Source organism: Saccostrea cucullata, unplaced genomic scaffold (genome assembly GCF_032062105.1).
Source record: "Saccostrea cucullata isolate Sc308-1 unplaced genomic scaffold, CSIRO_AGI_Scuc_v1 ctg7632, whole genome shotgun sequence".
Taxonomy (NCBI): domain Eukaryota; kingdom Metazoa; phylum Mollusca; class Bivalvia; order Ostreida; family Ostreidae; genus Saccostrea; species Saccostrea cuccullata.
In genome coordinates this window covers 3,046-30,977 of record NW_026927681.1, presented here as the reverse complement: position 1 = coordinate 30,977, position 27,932 = coordinate 3,046, and the positions used below count along the sequence as shown (strand labels likewise).

At 32.7% G+C, this 27,932-nt stretch overlaps 1 protein-coding gene across 1 annotated transcript; it reads right to left on the bottom strand.

Annotated features, from left to right (window-relative positions):
• Positions 1 to 2,754: 2,754 nt before the first annotated feature.
• LOC134275196 (uncharacterized) lies at positions 2,755 to 27,932 on the bottom strand. Its single transcript, XM_062757455.1, has 14 exons — positions 27,823 to 27,932; positions 27,510 to 27,597; positions 26,839 to 27,290; positions 22,041 to 22,220; positions 17,796 to 18,311; positions 15,840 to 16,094; positions 11,531 to 11,743; positions 10,613 to 10,710; positions 8,194 to 9,378; positions 8,039 to 8,069; positions 7,720 to 7,944; positions 6,110 to 6,357; positions 5,265 to 5,337; positions 2,755 to 3,524 (listed from the first exon to the last, which is right to left on the bottom strand). The coding sequence occupies exons 3-13, from the start codon at positions 27,176 to 27,178 to the stop codon at positions 5,269 to 5,271; spliced, it is 3,360 nt and encodes a 1,119-aa protein (XP_062613439.1). The 5' UTR covers positions 27,179 to 27,290; positions 27,510 to 27,597; positions 27,823 to 27,932; the 3' UTR covers positions 2,755 to 3,524; positions 5,265 to 5,268.

Here is a 27,932-nt window from a genome sequence, read left to right as displayed (position 1 = left end):
CCTTGTAAATTCCAGGGGGGGGGGTCCTGACCCCCCCCCCCCGACAGATCTGTGCATGAATTTACATCATTAATAAAATTCAGACTGGTATATAATGAATTAAGCATGTGTAAAATAAATATAAGACGTTCTGAGTTATAGGTCACAGGGTCTGAGAATTTCATAATCAATTTGATTAATACATGTAAATTATAGAATTATTTTGACTATTTCCTTGCAAAGTCGCCCAATATGTAGGAGCGTGTATTTAGAGGCAAACACCTTAGTGCGGGTATTACTGTCTCATGACAGCATCTAGTCTATTTTGTTGATGAAACACATGCAGTGATCTACATGTATATGTATATTCCAAGTCAAGAGTATATTTCTTTTATTGTTTCGCCATTTGCTTTTGATTTTGAAATAAAATGTGATAGACACCACAGGGTTTATCGCATCTTTTTTTCATATTGATATTTTTCTAGAAGAAAGTTAGTTGCTTCAGTTGTTTAGATTGTCAACGTCGTCAACCTCTCTATATATTTAGCAATGTACATTTTCACTTGCTTGGATTTTTTTTTTTGAATTTTGTGTATCGCAGTAACTTTTAAGGAGATGTGCGAGACCCTCATCCATCATGTGAAATTTTGGAGGTTTGTGGCGTTTGTAGCATTATTTTCATTTTGCTCGACAGTTTCTCGGCTTAGGTCTTTTTCCAATATTTCTACATTTTGACATTTCTTCATTTCTTTTAAGTAAGCAAATACTGTTTTTACTTCTGCCTTTCTCTGTTACTTTAGATAGAGCTTAATTTGATTATCTGAAAAATTTGACACTCTACGATAAACGACTTCCAAAGTTTTAACTCCTAATACTCGTACCTTGTGCCTTGTACAATCATGCTCCGTATTGAAGGAGCCTTAATTTCCTATCTTCAACCCTGAATTATTTAGGCTTATATTTCAATTTGATGATTTAACTGTCAATTGGCTGGGAAATACGGATGGTGTAAATTACTAGTAGTAACTAACGGTAATTTCCAGTCCCGGTAAATACTGTAAAATGTATCCAAATGAGAAATACTTGGAATTCAAAAATTTATTTCTTTTAATTCATTTTATCTTAAACGAGTTCAGAACAAGAATAAACACAAAAATTGATGATTAATTAAATTGATTGTCTGCAATTAAAAATACTTTTTAAATCACTATTCCAGGTTTCATAACATATGTTTCCTGTAGCATCTGTTCTCTTATTGTATTTTAAGGACAACACTGTTTTATTCAAGTTTCTTTTCAGTTTAAGATAATTATGAAGTTTATCAATTATAAAAAGCATAAACATAATAAATTTAATCCTTATTTAAACAAATATTCAAATATTCCAATCAATTGATAAAGCAATATGAACTGCAACTTTGATGTCGATATTGTTTGGTGCAAAATTGTAAATAACCATTTCAGTGACAGAAAAAAATATCGTTAACAAACTTATGTTATTCATATTTGCGAAAGAAGAACCATTAATAAGCTTCGATTGAATCAAAATTACATTATTGTCGTTCTCTTCTGACCTTACACATGGTCCAAGTTGTATTTTTTTTTTTTTTTTTTTTTTGCATGGGTTTGTTTGCATCATCTCTCCGTAAGATTAAAAAGCCCAAAAGGGATACCTCTATGAACTGATATATGAGTATACCACTTAAAATTATTTAAAACAGAAAATCAACTTTGTTTATTTGTGAACAGTGATACATGTATAAAGTTAAGGTCAGACGAGACATTCCTCAAAATCTGTTTTGAATATCTTCGTAATGTTTGAAAAATATTCCAAATTTTTATAAAATTCATATTTTGAAACCCGTTTCTAAACGTATCAAACAAATCCAAACACCTAAACATTTGAAATTAGAAAATTATTTTTCATCCCCAAAGGATTATATAAGAAAAACTACCTCTAGTATCTTGCAGAAATGCCTGGTAAGGTACCTCAATTTTTTTGTGAATAAACATGTTTAAGTAGCATTACTTCAATGACAAACTCTTAGAAAAATTTATCTATTATTAAGGAACGTCTCTTCTGCCCTTAATGTCTTAGAAATTAATGTTTATTTCATGTCTGTACACAAGCAAGATGATTATATATATAGATAAGTAGCTATTAATTGCTGCCCAGTATTTCCCGGGAAATATCCTATCGAATTCCCGGGAAATCCCAGTATTTCTAACTGTTCTGAAAAATATGAGTTTTTTCCCGCTTTTTGCAAACCCTAGATTGAAAAGGTTTCTAACTTCATGGGGTTAAATTTATTTTTTTTTCGAGGAAAAGTATTCCTTTAATATTTCCATGGCAGTTTTAAGTTTCAATTCTAAGCTGATAAAAAAGCAATTTTTTTTTTCAATGGGTCCGCCAAGCTGACTTTCCTATAGTCTAGCTTGATTTTTTCTTCTTGTGACAGATGTTGCGATTGGTTAAGTCGAGAAAAATTCGAGTACGATGGACGACAAAGTCCATTTAATCCCTCTCTGTGTAAGTTAACCAAATAAATATCTAAAAAAAGTTTTAGATGAAATTTCCACAAGAAAAATAATGGCATTGGTACCACTACAGACTAGCTGAATTTTAAAAACCCATATTAAACTTTCCACTAACAGTTTTATAAAGATTGATTTCAAGAAGAGAAAAAAAATAGTACACAATTCCACAGAAAGACTGGGAGTAAAAATGTATAAGGTTTTTTTTGTCTTTTTTCTTCATCTTGAAAAATATCAATTTTCTTAATCAATTCTTTACTTCTTCAAACATTTTCTCCATACCCGTTGCATTGTTAAATAGCATAATATGTAATAAAATAAAAATTCCTCCATTTCTATTTTCATAAAAAAAATAAAAAGCGAATTTGCATATTTTACTGAATTTATCAGCAAATATTTGAGGTAAAAAAGTTTTTTTTATTTGATATATATGTCTGGATTAAAATCCAAATAACACAAAATATGGCATACTGAAAAAAGACAAAAAATATATTGAATAAAGCACAATTACTAGAGTGTGAAAAATTATAATGTTGCACTTTTCCTTCACATCATATATATTTGATCAATACCGTATACATTAAATTGAAATTTTTAGCATGTTTGTGACTATAAACATATTTGATTTGGGTTTGTTGTCAGTATGTTCTTAGTGAAAAATAGGCAAATTTCACAGTTACATTTACATTGTATCAGTGTTTTGGTCATTATTATATTTACACATCATATATTTTTTAAATGCTTAACTTCTATTTCAAATTGACATCGTTTAAAAAAATCGTTTTCCATGACAATTCACATCATTTATCAAAAGCATACATGTATATCGTAAATTTAAATTGCCTTGTTTTCCTATCTGATGATTAATAATCAACAGAATTACATCGTTAAAGATCACTTTGATTGTGCACACAAGTTCTTTTTGACGTCAGTCATTTCTTCAGTCTTGGTAGCCAGGTCTTGTTTTCCTTGCAAGATGACTTTTTTCATAGATTCTGCCATCCATGTGACCTTGAATTATCAAAGTTGAACCGAGTAAGCCTTCAAAACATTTCTTATAGCATTGTATTTTGTATTTATTTAAGTTTGACATTAAAAAAACTAATTATTGCGATAAAAGAGGGTTGTCCGTAAAGTTCGTGGACAACGTTGATAATTACTGACAAATATTAATAAAATATATGACACTATTATTTTCATTAATCTGAGTCTTTACTTTATAAATATGCATTTTCTTTTAATAAAAACACAACAAAAATAGTTATATTTTTATCAGATAAAAGGAAAAACACATGCTCGTACCAGGAGCATTAAAACAAAAATCCTTTACTTTTTCAAAAGTCAGAATAAATTTTACACAGACTAACTCAATAATTCCCTATGTCTCTTAACCAGTCATAAAAAATCTGACAAACTGATCTAAGTTTATACGTTAAATAATATCTATAACATTCTGTCACGGATCATGAAAATCATTAAACCTCTGTCCGCGTAAAAAACTACCTTAATGTACGAAAGACCGGCAAGGTCGCAATACGAAATTCAATTTTACAGCACTACATTCTCGGATTGATGGTCTTCCTTTATGCATCTCATTTTGTAAACATTCGATTCCGTCTGAAAATATATGCCACTAACAATCTTGAATTTATGAATCTTTAAATGAATGGTGATTTTCTGACGTCTACGTAAACCATTATAAAATGTTCTCTGTTCCACCTTTTTCAAACTATACCGAGCATGTCCTACTACATTCTAACCTCAAATTCTCAACCATTTTGAAATTTGAATTTTGCAGTTTAGATCTTATAACTTTTGGCAAACTCAAAAATCAACAAAATTTCCGTGGAATTTTACATAATATAATTCAATTTTGCTTGTATTCTAGACGATTGGTTTATTTCCAAAAAGGAAAGCAAAATATTTCTTAATAACCTGGTTTGGTATGGGGGCACATCCCCTTGACAACCAGCTGAATCATTTGTATCCATGCAATCCCTCATTTCCAGTTATTGGGATTTATGGAAAATTCCAGATTTAATAAATGTACCTTTAACTTCAAACGGTAGCTCGATCTTACCTCATGTAAACAAACATCATGGTTGTTAGATCCGGGAATCAGTTATTATCTCCCTCGTTAACCATCACCTCCGTTACTAGGGATGTATTATTGAGCGGCAAATTTGAACTCATAAAAAGCAGCATAATTTTATACCCACACTTGTTTGATTATTTAACAATTAAATTATAAGGAATAACTCTAATTGTTGGCCAAATTATTCGATAATAAACTGGTTTGGGTCAGTTTACGCTTTGCAGATTATAAAGCGTAAACTGGCCCAAAACAGGTTATAATCGAATAATTTGGCGAAGAATTAGAGTCATTCCTAAAATATATGAAATTCATGTAGTAAAAAAATTAATCTTTAATGGAAATTTGCGGTGCTCCGGATCGCCATCTTAAGACTTGTCATGAAGGAATGATTGTTATCATAGATTTGAAATTGAAAATTTTTACATTGAATAACATTTTACATGAATAATGTTACATTTTGTAATTCATATTTAGGAACGGATTATAAACAAACTTAGAAAAGAAGTATCAATGATACAGCTTCATAAAGATTTTATCTTGTACACGAACTTTTCGGACAACCCTCGTGAATATACTTTTCATAGAATTGTTTAATACCCAATAAATATCGAATTAGAATTTTTTGATTTTTTTTAATGATTGTGTTGATTACTCACTTTGCTATGTTCTTCCTTCCAACACATTCATCATTTTTTGTTTCAGAACTCCGTTGCTCAACCCCAGAATCGCCTAGGTACGTAAATAGTTAAATTCAATAAAATCAAATCATTTTAAGAACCCATGCTATTTTACCGCCAACTTTGTCATATATGTACTGTAACTTACGGAACCTAATTAAAAAGATCAAAAACTAAATGAATAAAGACCTGATCAAGATAAAAAAAAAATAAAACAACTATATAATCAGACATGCTGGAGAAAATCGGAATTGTGACAAAAGGGAACCTAACATCTGACTAAAGGTGAAAGACATAATTTGAATGATAGAGACTCTGTAACAATCTAGAATTATGTGTGTGGAAATCGAATGACTGTAAGAATTCTTTAAAGTATTCATTGAAGGGTGAGTTACTTCCTTAACAAACATATTCACAGTTTCTGATCTTGGGCAATCACATATAGGCGGTAAAAAATAAAAAAAAATAATTGACGAAAAACATAATGCTACTGCAAGAATTATTAATTTCAATTGATAAAGACTTACTAAGCATTTTGTGCCAGACTGTGTGAAATGTGTAGTGAAAGCTTTTTTTAGAAACACATTACGCTACGTCCCTGATGTGAAAAATTAAAGTTGTTTTCAGTGATTGCAAAAAATGCTGATGAAATATGATGTAGCAGAAACCTTATGAAACAAAGGAATTTACATATTGTGTGCTCATGTTAAATTTCATGAATATAGTATAGCAAAGATTGACATGAAATTCACGAACAACGCATAAGAACCTTGGAAACCATGAATGAACCACAAATTATAATGGTATATCCTAAATGATAATACCTGCATGAGATCTCTTGCTTTCTTCTCTAGTTCCTTCTTTTCTAATTTACTTGTTGCTTCCGTTGCATGCCCAATTTCATTTCTGTAAATCCGGATCCTTTCTACGTCATCTGTCAATCTTGTATCGGATGTTTCCGGAGTCTTTCCCCAACCTTTAGTCGGGGACTGTATACTTGGATTACGATTACGTAACATCGTGTACATCATCGTCACATCAAACATTTCTGAGGAAGGATTGGACTTATTAGCTACAACAGAATGTAGACTATTTGTATATGGACCTAAAGGATATTAATTTCTAATTTTCTAAACAGAGGAAGATTTCTCTTGATATGTATCAAATTTCAATTGAAGCCGCCTCTACTAACTGTAACTAGAAAGATGCAACATTGAATATTTTTTTGTGAAATTAAAAGCGAAATATGAAATCAAATGGTCTAAATATTTGCAAAAAAAGAATTCTTAGATAAATAACTTTTAAATCTCACACTTTTTTAGAGTTCTTAATTAAGTTGAAAAGAATTATTTTTTATTCTGCTTCGTTCCTGAAGGTATTATTCTGTATCTGAATATTGTTTATATACAAGATTTTTTCATCAGGAATGTAGGATTGTTTATGAAAGGGGGTGCAAACAAGGGAAATAACTTACCCAAAGATAACATTTAAAATGCAGAAACATGAAAACTGTCTCCAAACTAGTTAATTCCTTTTTGTACAAGAAGAGGGATGTTATAAATATTTCTTTCCTAATGAATTAACAGCAACAAAAAAGTGTGCATTCGGCATTCATGAAACATTTTTAATTGTGAAATGTTACATTTCAAGGGAAAAGATGTCGGGGATACCCCCCTCGTCCTCGGGTGCTACGTGTCTGGATTTTATGTTCAACAATGTTTCTACCAAAAACACGTGTACATTTCTAGTTTAAAAGATTGCCGAAGGATGTTTCCTGCTAAACTCAAAAATGAATAGGATCTGCATATAAAACATGTAAAATCAATCCATAAATTTTATACATATGTAATTATTATGGAATCCGGATAGGGCCACGCAGTTCACTATCGCATCATCGCACCATCGAGGTTTAAGTCGATGGTGCGATGACGCGATAATGCGATGACGATGAAGCGATGGTGCGATAGCGATGAAGCGATGGTGCGATAGTGCGATGACGATGATGCGATGGCGCGATAGTGCGATGACGATGATGCGATGGCACGATGAGGCGATAATGCAATGACGCGATAGCACGATAGCGATGCTGCGATGGTGCGATAGCGATGATGCGATGGCGCGATAGTGATGATGCGATGCTTTATCGTGTCTATCGCACCATTGCAGCATCGCTTTCGTACCATCGCATCATCGTCATCGCACTATCGCGTCATCGCATCATCGTCATCGCACTATCGCACAATCGCTTCATCGTTATCGCACCATCCCTTCATCGTCATCGCATTATCGCGTCATCGCACCATCGACTCAAACCTCGATGGTGCGATGATGGGATAGTGAACTGCGTGGCCCTATCCGGATTCCATGAATTATAGACATCACCTATGTCTTTGAATGACTCCATGAAACAGTCTACAAATAAGATAATATATACCTGGAAATAATTTAGCACATTGATCGTCATTCAGACGAAGTGCTTTTTTCACTTTCGCTTGTCTCGATGACATGCTGACAAGGTCCTTTAATGGGAATTCTTTATCAAAGTAGATCTGAAGGGCATCTCGTCCAACCTTTGTCAATTGTTCAAATGTCTTGAAATTGAATTTTCGCAGTCCCTCTTCATAAGCGACAATAAAATTGTCTTGACGTAAAGCAGCCACTGTTATTAAGATATTATTTAGTAATTCATACGTAACTTCGTGCCATAATTATATCATACCAATATCTTTTTTATAATGAAAAAAGAAACTAACCTGGATTTCTTGGATTTTCAATTTTACAGTCCTGTTACATGTAAAAAAAGAAAGTACATTTAGTATGATAACATTTTTTAATCTTGCAGATAATAAGCATTACCTAGATAAGAAATAATAATACGTATGTTATAATAATAAAAAAAAGTTTTCACCTGCTTCCAGTGATACAGTAAATCTGATTCGCGGAGAACATGATGATGTAACAACGCATGTCTAGGACAATCTATTTGACCCTTGCTGTAAATTTCTGTCTCCTCAACAAAACACCCGTCGTATTCTCTAAATACTTCGTTCATGGAACACTGGTATCCTACAGTGTACATTATCTCCTGATGAAAAGTTCCTGAGAGTTCTTTCAGTAGCCTTTCTATGGTACTAAGTACCTCCAGTGTAACTTTCTTTTCTAAAATTGAGTTACCAGGTTTAAAAACCTGGATCTGTATCGATGAATGGTTTACAGCAAGAGCAACTTTGTGATCCTTGTAAGCGAAGCAAGCAACGTCTTTAAACAGACGCAATCCTTGGTCGTTAAGAAATCCCCATTCTCCATCTGTTCTTGTTATACAGGCGACAACAAGGCGACAGAAAATGAAATATGGAAGAAACTGAAATCTAAGAACAAGCACCGAGGTCTTATTTTCCCACCTTCTAAAACTGTCCTCATGGGTGGCATCAAAGGTACACTTATTTATGCATGGTATGTAGTGTTGGTTATCACCAACAACAAGCAAACCAAGACGCTGCATGTATTGAAGGATCGTGGATTTGAATGTTCCAACCTTGAAACCTTTAGTTGACCATATTTCTTCCAAAAGCAAGTCCGACATATATCCATTTTGGTAAAAATTTTGCCAATCATCATTGTTTTCAACAACATCCATGACATGGTTCAAATCAGTTATGATATTTTTGAATGCATCGACAAACCACTGGATGTCAATAATAACAGTTTCAGAAAGAACGTCGTCTTTAAAATTCAAAATTACTCCGATTTCATGGAAGAGTTTTAAGATATCTGGAACTTGTTTATATTTTTCATAGATTTTACCAAAACATTCTTTTTGAAAATCTTCCTTTGAAATCACTCGACGGTTTTGTCCTCTGAGGTACCTGAGGGTTGATTCACCCAGCGCCCAGTCAGCTGGTATTGTTTCCTTCCATCGATCCTCTTTTGCAATTGAAGCGATGCAGATCATCAGGTCAGAAAGATCATCTAAAGAAGGGTCATTTTTGTTTTGAAATCCTACAAGGAAGCATCTCTTTCTGTCCAAGTGTTTCTTGAGGCTTTTATCAAACCGTAGATGCTTAATAATACTATTGTAGAATGAATTGGTGGTCTAAACATAGAAAACTAAGATTAAGAGTAGAATAATGGCTTTCTATATAATTTTCAGATTTTCTCACTTCTTCAAATGTGATTGAATTATTCATATATGCTTTTTGTTTAAATTAGTGTTAGCAAAAGAAAATTGATATGCGTGCAAAGTAAGTTTCTTTATAATTTTTTTTTTGAATATTATACTTTTTTTTTTAGAAAACTGAATGTCTAACAATTTTTTTAAAAATAGGAAGAAAATTAGGGAATAACTATCTTTTAATTTGGCATTTGCGACCGCTTATCCTGATTTAATGGTCGCAAAAACTGATATTTACCGGCGATGCGTCGTGAAACCGGTAAAACGGATGTTTTCGACCTTTAAATCAGCATTGACGGTTGCAAATTCCAAAATAGAAGATAGTTATTCCCATCTAATGCAATCAATGCATTCTGATTATTGTTTACGGGTTTTTTTTTGGACATGAAGCAAACGTTACGGAGCATTGTGTTTTTGCGTCGCTCTATTATAACGTCACAATGAAAAGCTTTCATTCCCGTTAATGCTCGTTTTACTTTTTCAGACATCAGTGCACTAGCCAATCAAAACGTGTTTTGAAAAACAATTGTAATAGAAAAGTTCTATTTATATGCTTATATCTATAGATCTACATCTACTTACATAACTTCTATAAGAATTTACTCTTTATCAGTGATAACATCTACTTTTTAACTATTCAATGTATAACGACTAAATTTCGCACCCTTTAAATGAATGATCTGATATTTTTAATCTGGAGTCATTTTGAAGACGTTATCAAATAAATATGCACCACCAATGGAAATTACAACATTTTGATTATTGTCCAATTAATCGCACCTTAAATTTTTCATTGATGTCTATTAGTTGGGGAGCACTTGTTTTGCTCATATATTGCAAAAAGTAATTTGAATTTCATACAAATCATTTAGATAATTAGATTCTAAAATAAAAGAAATTATTTTCAGCACAAATTCTAAGGTACTCTGTAAAAAAAATTCTTTTCATAAAGGGCCGATAACTCTTCAAAAACCTTTAACGTGCAAAATGACTGTCTCCTTTCGTTATCAGTCTTTTGACTTTGGTTTATATCACTATTTATTTATTGTTATCTAGCAGTGCATTTTAACTGATTTAAAATTATCTGAAATCATTCGAAACCCCTTCATTATTATACATTAAATACCTAAATCCATTCAATTTAAATCGTGTATACCTGTCCTGTAGTTTTGTCAAGATGAGTCCCAACAAGTATTACAGGTGCAGCTTCATCACAGTACATATGGACAGATTTCATCCAGAACAACAGATATTCTGTTAAAAAAAGCATATTTGTTCAAACTTGAGAAAAAAAAATTGTACCAGCTTAAAACCGTAAATTGGAGGAAATGCAATATCTTATCATGTGTGTCAACAATTTTCATATTTCGTAAATTTTAAACCGAAAATTAAATTATGTTACCAGTCAAATAGTGAAATCTTACGTAATAAAGGATCTATGAAAATCTTATTGCTACAAGAAGTTATTCAGTTTGCGGGGTCGTTCAAGTGTTTTCATCAAAAACATTCATATTTTACCAAGAGAGGTTTAGTGAAACACGCATGTCATCCGTCCAATAATTATGGGCAGAAATCAGCCAAGAATTGCTCTAGTATACGCAAAATATTACAAAACATGTATCTTAATATTTTTTTTGAATATTTGTATACTAAATGTTATTTCAGTATGTGCAAAATCTGTAAAGAAAAAGGATGGGAACTGCAGTTAATTGTAATTTTTCTACGTTCAGGTGGCAAACAGATCAACAACAGCAAAGCGATAGTCACTAAATTATAAATGTAAAATCTTTAATTTTCTGTTTGATTTAATGTTTTTACAACAACATACGAGTTTTTATTCCTCGAGTAATATCGACAGGGAAAAACATGGTTTTAATGAAAATGATATACTTTTTACTCCATGTTTTATTCATCACTCTTGATATTTTACACTGGATTAAATTTTATTTCACTTAATCGTTCCTACGAAAAACTCATTTTGACTTCATAGCAGTTTGATATGAAATAAAATTTAATGAGTGAAATCCATCGAATATAGGGATAAACAAAAAATAACTCAAGATATTTAAAATACCTCCATATGTCCAATCTGCAAACATAGTTTCCTCCTGGTCACAAAATCTTCTGTCAATCCTTTCATAAAACGACTTTGACATATCTATCACCAGTAGATAGAAAGCTCTTCTGCTGAGATACACCTGATGACAGGCGTAGTAGGCACACTGTCCTCCAAAATCCATGACACTCAACAGTTGTTTTCCTTCCTTTTCTGTTTCTTCTTTCACGGCTAAAATCAATAGTAATTTTAAAACCATCAGATAATTATCACAATTTTACATATTTTAAAGAATGAAGCAATTTTCTTTAAATATTGGATTGTGTTTCAAAAAAGGCCAATGCTTCTCAAATAATATCGCGTTATACAGTTCAAAATGCAATCCTACTCATGGGAGTTAAACATGATGTAAAATAATTTTTTTTATGGGAGGTTAAGTTAGTGAACAATATATTTATTTCAAATACAGACAACTGTTTCATATTTTTTAGTTTAAACAATTTTTAGAAAGATATTCAGTGACATTGAATGGCAAAAAAATATGCATGAGCCATAATGCTAGACTTTTTTTATACACCGTGCTTCAAAAACGGGAGGGTATTTATTAATTGGGATATCCGTCCAACTGTTTATTACACTTAAAGTATACCCATCTCTTATCCGCAACTTTGAATGGAATTTTCATAGAATTATTATTACAGATTGACTTTGTGCCCCTTTTATTGGACTTTTACGAGGCGCGTTGACTTTTACACTTGACGCTTACTTTTACACTAGGGCTATGTACGGTAGCTCCTTTACGATATAAATATTTAGCTCAATATTTAAATAAACTGAAATAACAGGTTATTTCAATGCACACACAAGTTGTCTTTGAAGAAAACGACAACAGCCTTACCCTCAGTTCCCGGTCTTCACATGTTAGTACCCCTGCCACCATACCTATGACCACAAGAAAGGTGGTCTCATGCATTATCAATTCTGTGTTTCCGTACATGATACAAGTTTAAATGTCCAAGTAAACCTCAACTGACGAAGTCAGTGCTTCTCGTAAAAGTTCAGTACTTTGTCATCCAACACATATTTTGGGTTTCGCATTGCAAAAGATGGACACTGCCATTCTATTCATATTAGAGGCGGTTGATCATTTATATATTTCACTGCTCACAATACCTCAAGTTCATCTCTTGTAATATACTTTTCCTTAGCACCTTTACCCATGTGTCATATAAATTTCAGTTTCGCTTGAATAATATTAATGTTTAAAAAATGTGGATTTTCAAGATCTAACAGTTTTAATATATAAAACTTTTTTTGTGAATATACACATATATTTCAATTACACGAAGCCAACATCATACATAGAGTTTGTCAATACGTATTATCTTTTTTCTTGAATTTTGTGAAGAAAAAAAGCAATACCAAATTAAAAACAAATATTTAAAGAACAAACATAAAAACAGTTGTACGAGGGTTGATCCAAAAGTTCGTGGAATTTCTTTCTAAAAATTTTTCGTGATTTGGTGCAATCAATCAACAGGCATATTCATAATATAGAGTCATAATGCAACTATATTGGAAAATTTCACCACTTTCCGATTACCAATAAGGTCACACGAGCTTTCTGAAAATGGATTGTTGGGAAACCCGGGGGAGACTTCGACGTAACGTCGTCAGATATGTCACGTCACATTATAGAAGCATCTCGCCCAAATGTCCAATCATAATACGTAATTCAACAAAATGCTGCCTAAAGAAAATAGAGAAATATTTTTTTTTTCTCAAGAAAAGTCTGGGTATCCTCTCGCTCCAAAATATTTTTATTTTTTACTCATATTTCCGATACTACCCATCTTTCCATATGATGTTCCAATTTCAGTAGCAATGTCAAGAACAGTACGGCAGCCGACAATGTCCATTAACGCTTTAAATTTGTCTAGGGGGACACGTACTTAAACAGAGCCTCTAAAAAAGCGACCACACCTTTTATCAACGTCTATGGAAGTTCTATTTTTCTTAAATTTCTTATGCTTCTGGAAAACCATTAACTAATTGCATTTTTCCCAAGCCTATGTCAAAAATATACGCGTTTTAGATAGAGTGATCCCGGGATTTTCACAAAACTTATGACTTCACCGAAATTTGACGTTATCTAACACCTTAAAGATGAACAATAAATCATCAACTAATAAACTAAATATCCAGTAAAATCAGTAAAACTCTTACACAAAGGTTTATAAAAGATCAATCAATCGTAATAATGACATAATTTTCGTTTTATATACCACACAGGGCGGTTGAATTCTTATTTCACGTATTTAGAATTAAAATGATAATAAACGCGTTAATGTCTCCCACGCATTTCCAAACAACCGTTCCTATGGCAACTGCCATAAAGTTACTTTCCAAGATATTTAAAATGTTTTTTAATTTAAAATGTATATTAAGTGTCTGTATTTTCATTTGTAATTTTCAACCAATTCCACTGAAAAATAAATAAAATATATGAAGAAATTCCACGAACTTTTGGATCAACCCTCGTATATGTGATAGTTTGTGTGCGTACAAATTATCCGGTGTGTAAATACGGTTTTCCTTTTATTTTATAAAATAAACTTCATTTTGTTGTTTTAAATTGCGATTTTACGAGAGCATCAGTGTCCATTTTTGGTTTTAACATTTTGAACAGTGTACTGGACTTACCACTTTTGGAGGGTAATACTGCTGGTTTAGTTATAAATACGCATGTTTCCTAAAGTTTTTATACATGATAAACCAAGATTTTGTTCACGAAAAGTTTTAATAGATTTTGTGCACTGATGAAAAAGAAAAATCCAAAGTTTGCGACCGTCGGAAGTCGGGCGTCGGGAAGACTAGATTTAACGCTTGCTGTCAGTTTGTAGAGGTGTCGTTCGTATCTTTTTCAGTGTTTATAGATGACCCTATACTAAAAATGAGTTCCATTACGAAAAACTTTTGAGGTTCTTTATAATTCTGTTTTACTTTGAACGAAATTTAATATTCAAAATAAGATTACTTTATCATTTCATTTACTTACATTTTAAATGATAAAAATGATATCAATTCAGGTGAAAATGACATGAACTATTTGTGGCGGATGTTTTTGCATGTTTTCTGTTAAATATCATCAAAGTAATTTGGTAGACACAGTAATCTCGCGTTCAGCTCTATATTATTTACACAAATTACTGCGCATGTTAAATGCGTTATGACCAACGGAGATTGAACATAGTTCAACTCTCAAAAATACTGTATCATGACGCAAAGGCAAGTAAATTTTGTGTTATGTATTTTTTTAATCGTAAAATTTAATACATATAAAGGCGAAAATCACAAAATTGGAAGGGAAAGTGGAAATGATTGTACAACTTCAATTTGCATAATATAGAGATTTTTATGACAAAGTTGAATGGTTCTTGCCTACTTTGAGAAGGTTTTCATAGAAAGAGATAGAAAAAATCATTTTGATGAGCTCTTTTATCGTGAGCTAAAAATGTTTTTGCAATATATATTTTAGGCAGATTTCATTATCGTTTCTAAAGACGTCATATCGACGTAGGGTAAATGAGACACATACCACTGCGAAATTATCAAATAAATATAATTCTGTATGTGTACTTAAATAAGCGAGCTTCACATTTAAGTCACTTTGACGCAGACAGTATTGCACTAAGTAATAAACACTATTAATAAAAGTTTGAAATATACAAATACCAGACCAAATTGTGTAGCGCTAATTTACGATTACGCCATTAACTTTCTACCAAGATATTATTGTTAACAATTGAGTTCGTCAATTTATGTACACATTTAGTCATATGCCTGTTAAAAAAGAACCGTTCACAATTGCACGAGGTTTAATTTTTTTACTTGTTAAAATAATTATATATTTTTTTTCTTTTTTTGCGACGTTTTAACAGTTATCTAAGTCGTTAGTAATCAAAAGTAAATTATTTTTCTATTACTCAATATCAGATTGATAAGAAATCAGTGATAAATTATTTAAATGCAAATTTCAAATTAAAATGTTTTTTTTTTCGTTCTTCAGATTGATTGATAAGATGTATTTAAAATACCTGTATATCATAAAAGAGTGCAATTTTAATATCCAGTTTTTTTTGGTGAAGTTATTTATGAAGATCAGGTCTGAGGGTCATAAATCTGAGACGAGCTCACTTTTGATCTTAGTCTCACTTTTCCACTATATATTCCTTTGAAAATAGTGAGACTGAGATCAAAAGTGAGCTCATCTAAGTTTTATGGCCCCCAGGCCAGTTTTTACTTTAAGACAATTAGGGAAATATACCTGTTAAGAAACATTTGTCTTCCGAAATTTCAAAGATGTCCTCGTGAACTTCTAGGCCTATTGTAGATTGAACCTGTTGTAATTCATCCAGCGATCGCTTCTGTAGTCGTTTCAGCAGGGTAGTTTTTCCAGCACCAGCACAACCAACAATCATAGCACGGGCCCTGTGGATCGTTTGTGTCCCTTTCTTTGCACATTCTATGTACCTGCATCTTGCATCGTAGTCCCAATAAAGAATTTCTCTTGGAATATTTACTGAAAAAGAAACAATTATTAGAGCAGAAACTCTACGAACCTAACTTTAAGAACAAAAAATAAATAAAATAAAAACTCGTAAAATGCCCTTTGTTTCGAAGGATTGTTAATAGTAACCACTGTCATTACGAAGTGTGCGTGGTAAAATATTTTATTATCAAGATGAGCAAAAATTGTGTTGGAGTGGTAAACCAGCTCTTTTCAAGATTCGTTTCAGATGAACTTCATTAAACAGCAAGATACAGAAATCAAGACATTTATTGCATTTTTTATTTTTCTTCCCCTCTTCGGACTTTGAGTTCTAAACATGAAGCTGAAGGCTCAAGTGAGCTTTTATGATCACATTTTGTATCACATCTGTAAACTTTTCACATTTTTGACGTCTTTTCAAGGACCGCTGGGCCAATTTCAACCAAACTTGCCACAACGTATCCTTGGGTAAAGTGAATTCAAGCTAGTTCAAATGAAGGGCCACGAACTCGTTGAATTAATGAATTGGGAATTAATGAAAATTGGAAGGCATGTTTAAAAAATCGTTTTCTCAAGAACCACTGTGCCAGGAAAGATGAATCTTATGGGGTAACATCCTCAGGTAGTGTAGATTTAAGTGTGTTCATATCATGTCCCCCGGGGGAAGGGCATGGCCACAATGGCCGACCAAATTTTTGAAAAAAATATATAGGAAAATTCTTTAAAAAATAACCTTCTCAAGAATAGCAAAGCCATAATTGATCATATTTATCTGGAAGCATCCTCAGGTAGTGTAGATTCAAGTTTGTTCAAATCGTGACCCCCGGGGGAAGGGCGGGGCCAAATTGGCCAACCAAAGTTTTACATAGAAATACATAAGAAAATTCTTTGAAAATCATCTTCTCAAGAATAGCAAAGCATTTGGTCATTGGACTACTTTTAGATTTAAATTTTTCAATAATAAACCAATTTCTGTTTTTTCCTAGCCATAGACCTGAGGTGAGCGATGTGACTCATGGGCCTCTTGTTTTTTGTTTTATATTGACCTTTATTATTTTACCTACATGTATAGTACATATAACTAACAAGTATTATTATTCACATCACATCTAGACTAACTTTGGATTTAAAAAGTCCTCAATAATTAATCATTTTTTTTTTTACAAAACACACATTTTTGCTAGATAAAGACAGTTTTTCATAAATCTTTCCCAGGTGTTCCTTCACAATCTCGGCAACGGACCTCGGTCTCCAACGACACACATGGAACATGAATGATTCACTTTTCATATCATCGGAAATGACTATATGTAACTCAACATGTACAATATGTAAGAAATATGCATAAAATATCAGGAAAGGGAGTACATCTTTGTATTAGATAATATTTTTCCTCCATTTCCGGGGATCTTAATCGACAATGAGAAATGTTAAAAATGTTCCATAGAAAGCGGGGATGTACTCACTTAGCCAAAAAAAAAGATTTTCTTTGTTTGTTACAGATTTAATATATATTTTTTATTTGCATTGGAACACCCCCTCTCCTGCTATCTTTGTTAAAGGAAGGTTCGAAGCACAGACATTCTAATATTAAGAAGATATCAAAATATACCAGAATGTTAGATTATTATTTTTTACAGTGATAAAATCTTTTTTTTTTTTTCAAGTGACTCTACATTAAAAGATGGAAAAAAGATATAACAGATCAATTTATTAAAAAAAAAATCTTACAAGTTTTACACACAATGTCTTTCATCTTGTCATCTTCCAGTGTGGCGTGTCTTAAGATGTCTATTCCAATCCTCCTAACTAATGTCTCCTCCATCCTTCTCGGTATAAACACATACTTTTCTTGTTTCTCCCTTTTATACCACATTGTACGGACATAATCAAACAACGAGTCAAAAGACGAGAGCTGGATGTAGTTCTTGTAATCCTCATCAGATAATAAACAGTTCAGAACAAAGTACCCCATCACCTGATGACGAATATCCTCTGATATAAACTCTAGTGCCTTGTTTTCTCTGTGCATTGTCAGTAATTTGTCATTGTGTATCAAATCTTGAATAAGAAAAGTATAATTTGACATTCCATCGTCAGAGCCATTCAGTGACAGAAAGGTTTGTTGTATTTTGTCGACTTTTTCCTCCAACAACTTCTCTTCATATAAAATACTGTACTTCTCTGACATCAATATGAGTATAAGTATGCTCCATTTTGACTTGTTCAGAGCCAATTTCAGAAACTCTGAAAGTAGATTTATGCAATAAACGCTAAAACAATTAATGAATTTCATTAATATTTGCAAAAAACTGTTTAAATGTATCACAATATTTGTATTTGATAGTAATGCTTTATATTGTTCGTAAATCTCGTTTAAAAATATACATTGCGGCCAAAATAGCGTGCCTTTGGGGATAACACCGTTGGATTTGACAATTGAACAATCTGAATCGAAGGTTTCATTTTATAAAGCAAGCGTTTTTGATGATTAGGACCCACCTCTCGTGCAGTATCCTTTGCCTATACAGTGAAAACTGTCTAATCCGACACCTGAATAATCAGACACACTGTTAATTCCGACGTTACATTTCTTTCCAATTTTAGTATTTTCCTTGTTTTTAACACTGTGCAATCCGACACACTGTCTATTCCGACACAAAATCTGTCTCCCAATGCATGTCGGATTAGACATGTTTTACTTTATAAGTTGGAAAGCGTCCAACGGCCTTTCGATTGTCGAAAACCAATAGTGACCTTTTGAACAAAAAACCAAACAAATTATAAAATCACTTTTTAGCTTGTTAATATTCTTTTTGCAGAGACACATCTATATTGTTCGATGACCCACACTAATTTATAATCTGCCGATTTTTTATTCACGACATTTTCCATTTTCGGTGTTGAAAACGCTTACTTACATAGAAAGCATATATACCCAGCTAATACCAGAGCACCTTTTAAAACATATAAATTCATATGTGGTTAAACATCGGATTTATTCAATAGTTTACAGTTTTGTTATCAATACTGTCAAACAAAACCAGCTTTCAAATGTGTGTTTGCTACTGCATACCTATTGTAACAGTCGTCATAGCATTTATCAAAACATGCGATGAAAAAAAATTGAAATCCCTGTTGTTGTTTTTTTTTAATGCAGTGCACTTTTTACTGTAAAATATAAAAGGAAAAAAATATTTGTTTATATAATCACTATAAAATTATCAATATCACATATATTTAACAAATCTAAGTACGCTTAAGTTTATTGATGTACTGAAGAAAAAATGAACAAAATTAAAAGGGTCGTGTTTTTCAATCGCAAAAATATGCCCCGTGTGGTGTATGTCATTTTAAGTCACTTTCTACCAGCCCTGGAACAAATTTTATTTAAAGATCATTACTCACACAATAATTTAATGAAGTTTTGCATAGGTCCACTTAATACTTCGCTCAGTAAGTAGGGGCCTACAACTTGTTTGCCCGTTTTCTACAGATGTTCTATCTTTTTTGGAAACATTCCATGACAAAGAGGGCGGGCCGATAAAAAAAAAAAACACCAGTCAGATTCTTTGTTGAATTTCGCAATAGTATTTCAGTCAGATTCATCAGTGTCGTCACTCAACGCATCAGTATTTAGGCTAAAGTGTATACTTTCAGGCAAGATTTGCTATAACAGCATTTATCCTTATTGAATAATATGTTACGTATCGTTATACAACAATAGCTGTTTTTGGAGGTCAAGCCAATACTTTAGCCATCTGACGAGTATAATGTACATTGAGGTGAATATTGTACTTCAAAGGTAGTGAAATCATCGTATTCACTTCAAAAACTTCAATAATTGTTTTACAATATTACTTAATGATTTAATTATACAACTCACTACTAGTCCTTGCCAATTACAAAGACACAAGCAGAGATACAATGTGAATAAACATTACCAGTCGCATTAATTTAATTTTTTTTTTAATTTATTTTAGTTCCCATGAAAAAAAAAATGATATTTCAGGTTCATTTATAGGCTGGATTTCGAATCTAGTATGATTATCAGGGAAAACTGACAACTGAAATAATTAAGATACTTAATTTATTCTACGTTATGTCCACATAAAACTTTCTCTATCAATTTGGAATTTCCATATCTTAGATCAATGTAGAGATATAAATACTAGCGGATTTAAGGGGGGCCTGGGGGGCTCACGCCCCCCACCCCCCTAAAATTTTCAAAGTATGATGTGACTAATATCTATTAAACCTCATTTTGGTACAAAACTAACCAAATAAGTGTTTTTCTGTATGGTCTTATTCTTTATTCTTACACAAAAATCCAGGAGCTTCCGGGGGCTGCACCCCCTGGACCCCCACTATTCAAAGTATGACATTACTAGTATTGAACACGTCGTACTTTGGTACATTACCAACCAATACCACTATTAGTAAGTAATAAGTAAGTAAATCTTGTATTATATAGTGGCATACCGCTATGTTACAATACAATGTGAATTGATAAACATTCAATACATTTATTATTCAAATATCTAGACCTATATGCTATTTACTTTTACCAAAATAATTGAAAAATATGCACTATTATTGTACCTGATTTTACTCTAAAATACACGAAAACCCAGGAGCTTCCGGGGGCTTCGCCCCCTGGGCCCCCATCAGGGCTTCGCCCTGGACCCACTGGGGGCCTTAAAGCGGCCCCCAGACTTCTTGCCTCAACAAAGTTATCCACGCCCCCTAACCACAAATGCTGTATCCGCCCCTGATAAATTCCTTATATTCACCTCGAATGTTAAGTTCAGCTGAATATAACGTTGTGTTTATTCTACATAGTTGTATCTCAGCAAATCAGAAAGATAGAAACTATTAATTTAATATATACGAGGGGCTATCAAAAAGTTCGTGGACTATCGCCATAAAATTAAAATAGCTTTAGGTACATGAATGCATTTTAAAATATCTAGTTATCATAATCTTTTCTATCTAAAAAATAAATCACAAATCCTAATTTTTTTTCATAAATTAGTAATGTTTTAGTAAGCAATGGTATGGCAATGCAGTGCAACCGCGAAAACGACGTTTTTTTTTTCGACCTTATTGTAACTAAGAAAAAATATTTTGATATCTACATTTGATATCCAAAAATGCCGTTAATTCAGGTATGTGTTGTGACACTATTATTCGATAAAATAGGAAATTTTTACCTCATTCTTGAAGTTCTGTGAAATTTTATCATAAATTATACATGGAGTATCCGTACAAATATTGCCTTGAAAATGACGTCAAAAGAAGATAAGGGTTTCGTTTTTCAACATTCTATAAAGTTTTGTCTCAGTAAAAACTGCTATACACCTAGGAAATGTATAAACTGGCTACGGAGAAATAATATGCATTCAGATTACTTTTTTTAATGCCAAAATAGATATAGAGAGAGAAGGGATGCTATTTGTAGTCAAGGGTTGAAACATCAATCACGTCAAATAATGACGTTGATCATGTTTTTTTAGCCATATTAAAACAAAATATGCTGGTACAATCAAGCGAGGATCTCTCCACACGTAAAAATTTACAATACCGGTAATGTATACATTGAAAGGCGATGTTCATGACATTGTTAAGTCATATAAACCAGACGGGTTGAAGTTCCTACTCAGGTCATGGGAATTTCATCAAAATAAGTGTACGGGGTAGAAGAAGCGGATATTAAATAAAAATGACGTTGTCGGACGTAATGAAACTTAACGGCAACGGCGCCGGGTGGTGATATAATATGGTTTTAATTTTATAATTATTTGAGAAATAATGAAGGTATCAAGCTAAAATTTTTAACATTTTTTTATTGTTTGTTGTTATATTTTCCTTATAAATTTTATAAGCATAGACAACATAGTAATAATTTTATAGCCTCAGTCCACGAACTTTTTGATAACTCCTCGTATATATATTATAATAAACATTCTTGTTAACCCTCCTCGTATCCAGAAAGAAATAGATATGTTGAGAAATATCTCAACATTTCTTCATCACGGACTCCATTAGACCAATCAGTAGGATGTATGTTTCTCCGCTTACAATGGTTCTCCCAAAATTGGACAAATCCATCCAATTCGGCTACGTATCCCGCTGGCAATAATATGTCATCTGTGTCTGTATGATACAGAAAATGAATAATCATATTTCTTTGATTGTAACAATTCCTCATTAGTAACAATAGATACATGTAAAAGGGGAATACGGGGAAAATTAATATGTATCTTTAAACCAACAAGAGGCCTAATAATTGGGACACCATCCACTGAAATAATCCTTCCCAACAACTGTAATTCCGAGGAATTGCAGAATCTACTTACTTTGTACTTGAAACCTAGATACAGTGTATGTTAATATACTACAGAGTATGGCACGGTTTCCTGTTATGGAATATGAAGTTTTATTCCCTATATGTATGCATCATGATTCCCGATTTAAGATCTTTACATGGTTTGAAGAAGAAGGGGGTCCATGGATTATGTTAAGGACAGATGTTACAAACAACAAGATGTATCATATTTTGTGAAACACTGATGCCCCCGTATGGCAACATAGCGAAGGTTAAGCTTTCTCAAATGCAGATCAAATATTTTGGTGCCAAAGTAAGGCCCTTTCACAAAAAATGCGAAACATAAAATGCTTGGTCCACCTGTTCCAGGGTTATGACTAAGGTAAACATTTTATAATATAGGACAAACTCCGATTCAAGGTCAAAGGGTCAAGGTTGTTGTGTTTTAAAGAAAGGTTTTGTCTCAAAAATTACGTATGGGACGTATGAAAGCGCTGGCCCTTACCGTTCAAAAGTTATGACCAAGGTAAAAGTTGGAACGAAAAGTAGGTCAAACTCTAAGGTAAAGTCAAAAGATCAAGATTCTTGATATCCGATGAGAGGCCTTGTCACAAGGCTTACACATGTGAAATATGAAAGCTCTAGCCCCTTCTTTTCAAAAGTTATGTTCAAGCTTAAAGTTTGTAAAAAGTAAGTCAAACTCCAAGGTCAAGGTCAAAGCGTCAAAGTTCTTGATATCAAATGAAAAAACTTGCCCCAAGGATTAAATTTGTGAAGAATGAATGCCCTTGCCCGAACCCTTAAAACATTATGGTCAATATTGTATTTTTTAAAGTAGGTCAAACTCCAAGGTCAATGTCAAACGGTCAAGGTTCTTGATATCCAATGAAATATCTTTTTCTTCAAAATGATATATGTGAAGTATGAAAGCCGTAGTTCTTATTGTTCAAAAGTTATAGCCAGGGTTAAAGTTTCTTCATTGATACGGAAATTTCCAAGGTCAAGGTCAAAAGGTCAAGGATGTTGGAATTCAATGAAAGGTCTTACCACAAAAAATACATATGTGAAATATAAATGTTCTGGTTTCAATTGTTCAAAACATATGGCCAAAGTAAAAGTTCAAAATTTTTGCGTTTAAGTGTGTCAAACTCCAAGGTCAAGGTCAAAAGGTCAAATTTGGTTGAACCCAAAGAAAGGTCTTTGCGGACAAACAGAGAAACCGACAGAAAGACAGACCGACAGACAGAACAAAAACTATATACCACCGAAACTTCGTTTACAGGGGCATAAAAAACGGATGCCTTGTAGGTATATATTTTAAGCCTAATTTTATTAAGAAATAAATAACAAGTTTATAAACTTCCATGGGCCGAAGGCCTTCTCAGAAGATTTGATCACGTACCGACCCACTTCAATTCCCATTGAAGTTTATAAACTTGTTATTTATTACTTATATATACATTTGAGACAGACAATTGAATGTTTTCAAATTCAATTATTGCACTAACCATCCGTCGTAGATTTTGAAAAATGACACAAGGTGTAAATCGGCTTGCATGGCGGTTACGCTTCGAATTCATTAGGCTAAGGAATCTATTTGGAAGAGAATATTTCGTGAAATGCTACTTGTGATCAGTAATAGTGAACATATTGTTGTCTGGGAATATATTTATTCGTGAAAATTGATAATCGATGCTGAAAAGACACAAGAAACACGTCCGAAGTTTGATGATAAATAGTTGGAGGAATTTCGGTCGCTGGAAAGGGATGGGTGGATCCGATGGATTGAGACACTTGTCAGAGCCAGTTAATTTGCAATTTCATCAAAAACATTCTACGATTTCAGTAACTAAATGCACATTTATTGTAAAACACTGATAAACACTGAGACACTGGCGACAGTTTTACCATGTTTGCATTGAACTACGAAAAAACCGAGGTGTTCATGGTGTTTGGCAGCCGTTCATGGCATAATTGCAGTGATTTTTTCCAACAGATTAACACATTTATCGTGAGTAGAATTTAAAGATAAAATATTAGTTTATCATGAATATTTTACAAAAGGTCTACCCAAAAAATAAGGATGAACGTTAGAGACTGTGCAGCCGACAAAAGTGAAAAAAAATATAAACAAAGCTAGGCCCCTAACGTGTTAATTTTCTCTATATACACAGGTTGAATCGATCGATAGCCAACAATCTGAAATAGTTGTTTACAATGTATTTATCATTTTACTTGCTTATTTTGTTCATCTTTGTACATGAAAAGCAAGTAGAGCAGGTCATTTTATAATTTATGTACTGGTAGATATTATTGCGCCGTGTGATTAGGTCACGTATTGACCTCTGACCTCTGACAAATTTCATACAGAATTGAAGATATTTTCTCTCTGTATGTTTATATAATAGAGAGATACCACAAATGTATATATTTGAAAATGATGCAAATAATAAATTTTAAGAATATGAAGAAATTGTAAGCCTTCTGTGATGTTTAAAAGTCTGCCTTCTTGAAACCATCCTTATTAATCTATACAAATATTTTCACTTTAAATTCTATTTTTGTGCAAAAAACTAAAAACTACGTTGTAAAAGTTATTCATTCAATCATGACCCAAGTTGTGATATTCCAATTCTTTGACAAACAAGATGTGTTTGTGAAACACTGATGCCCCCGTATGGCAACATAGCGAAGGTTAGGCTTTCTCAAATGCAGATTAAATATGTTGGTACCAAAGTAAGGCCTTTTCACAAAAAATGCGAAATATAAAAGCTAGCTACACTTCTTCCAGGGTTATGACCAAGGTAAACATTTTATAGTACAGAACAAACTAAATTTCAAGGTGAAAGGGTCAAGGTTGTTGGGTACTAAAGAAAGGCTTCGTCTCAAATCTCAGTGATTACGAATGAGAAATATGAAACCGCTGGCCCTTACCGTTCAAAAGTTATGACCAATGTTAAAGTTTGTAAAAGGTAGGTCAAATTCTAAGGTCAAGATCAAAGGGTCAATATTCTTGATATCCAATGAAAGGTCTTGTCCCAAGGATTACACATTGACAAGTTACAGACCAAGTTTGAATTTCGCTTCACTTCATTGATTTTTGACAGTATTATGGCATTTTTGAATATTTTTCATGATCGCTTAATTGAGATCGGGTTCGAACTGCGCTTACTTCCGATTGTCGACTGAAGTGAGGAAAGAACAGTCACGGTGGAGAAATAAGTTAAATTTTCGTCTTAACGTGGATTATTTGATTAGTTTTAAGGCATTTACAACTTGAAATCTTTCAGTTTTACCTTTGACATAACTTTTGCAAATTTTAATATGACATCCTGAAGAAAAAGGGGACCCCGATTGGGGACATGTATTGCTTATGCAATACTCTCAGAATGCTTGTTTTGCTTTAAAATTTATTTAAGAAATAAAGTCCGCGTTTTCGTGAATATTGCAGAATAACCTCCGAGGCTTTGGCTTTTATATTTCAAACAACATTTCGAGACCGAGGTGGTTGTTCTGCATCATTCACGACAACAAGGACTTTATTTCTATTCTACCAAGGGCGATAAATACGGCCGATTGTTTCCTCTATAGAGAAACGAATTAGGTCACCATGTCTTGATTACGCTGTTCTATTTAACACCAGAGAAAATGGAATGCAGATGATTTGAGCTTTCGTTGCATTAAAAATAGTCTTGTTTAATTACAAATGTGTTCGTAATATGTATTGATCAGTTAAAATGAATATACAAAAACAAAATCATGTTCTTGTTTTACTGCTAAAATCACGTTGTTTAATGTGTAAGGATGTCTGTGAAATAGCCCCGCTTTGCTATAAAAACCGACATTCATCAGCAACTTGATGCAATTTACAGTGTTTATACTGCAAAAGACAACACATCGATGTGGTCTAATCAAGTATTTCATTCTACAGCCAAACATGCATTTGAATTGTTTAGATTTGATACGTGTTTCTGATCTGATAATTTTTTGATGACGTTCGTGATCTATTGGAGAATAATGTCCAGCGGCTTCCTTTCAAGTTTTCAATAACCGTGGTAGAATGATAAATCAATTTCAATACATAAAAGGGATAAATGATGATAATTAGAAAACATCCTGTTTACTGGGAATAATCGTAAATTGAAAAATTTGTAGTGTTGTGCGTGATACTTTGCATAGATAAACATGACAATGAAGAAGTTGTTTATCACGTTAGTATATAGGTCTTTGGTATATAGGTCTTTTGTATTTGGTATAAAGTGCTCTTAAGGCAGTTTATCCTTGAACTATTTTCGTTGCATGCAAATATCAAAATCGATATGCCTAATCAGCTGACCTGTTGAAAAATAATCAAATTTTATCATATATACAAGGACGTGTTCCAGATTTACAAGTAATTACTTTTTATAACATCTAGCTTTACATAAATAACTGAAGTATACGTACACTCTATAATATCTCCTACTACGTCCATCCTTCCCTCCATAATCAGTCTCATCACTGTTATAGATCTACTGGCTTGTGGACTTGAAATATCACGGTTAATGATAAGGTCCTGTGTTGTATACCACGTATATAAGGGGAAAACCTCGGCCACGTCTATAAGGAAGTCTCTGTCTATGTCACTCAGTAGACAGTTCTCTATAAAAGATTGACTTATCTCATGTTCTTTATTTATTGAGACATGATACACAGCTCTGTCACTGTTAAACATTTCTCTGTCACGTTCCACCAGTCCCCTGTCCTCCAGCTCCTCCAGTATCTTCCAGACATCAATGTCTCCCATAGTGACGTCATCATAATACAGATAGATATAAGATTCACAAAAATCGCCAAATAACTCATGTACAGGGTGTAGAGAACAACACGCTGATTCCTTGTTAAATCTGATAACGGATCTGTCAGAAACATATCGCCCAATAAATAATCTCGGATATCAGAATCAAGCACAAAATAGTAAAATAAATTAAGATTTGAATTAAACAATACAATCATTAATTTGATTTCCCTATTTGAAAAAAATGTTAGATGACTTTTTAAGCAAAACTTTGATTTTAATGAAAATAACTTTAAATCAGTGCTAAAAGGTTGATTTTTATTTCAAATCTGATTCTCACCTTTGTCATACTGACAAATTGTATCATCAGAAATGTCGTTACTTGTTCCAGCAAAGGCGTTCGTATCCAATCCTTTTCTTTTAATGTCCTATTGATGAAATGCCAATTCATTAGGAAGAGACTTTGTAGAATATTGTGAGCTAGTTATCTTAAACCTCTATTCGTTAGGATTCTGTTTCATGATAAAACTAAAATGGATTCATAAATATGTTAAATCAATTTAGCATATGTTGAAAAGGAAAAAAATGTTGCTGTTACTTAAAACATTGTACATTTTTTCCTGTGCATTATTGCATTAAAAATATACACTTACATCTCCCTCATCTTCTGTCGTTCCTTCGCAATCTCTCTTCTCTGCCATCATTTACTAGTTAGTACCTTTATACGTCACATCTAATATCAAAAGGATAAGTCTTAGATTAT

Excerpts from the sequence above, each read along its gene's own strand:
- LOC134275196 (XM_062757455.1), bottom strand. The coding sequence starts at position 27,178 with ATGGGAGACATTGATGTCTGGAAGATACTGGAGGAGCTGGAGGACAGG. Across the intron at positions 8,070-8,193 it reads TACTGTATCACTGGAAGCAG|GACTGTAAAATTGAAAATCC; the intron begins GTGAAAACTTTT and ends TACATGTAACAG. Across the intron at positions 7,945-8,038 it reads TGAAAATCCAAGAAATCCAG|TGGCTGCTTTACGTCAAGAC; the intron begins GTTAGTTTCTTT and ends TCTTAATAACAG.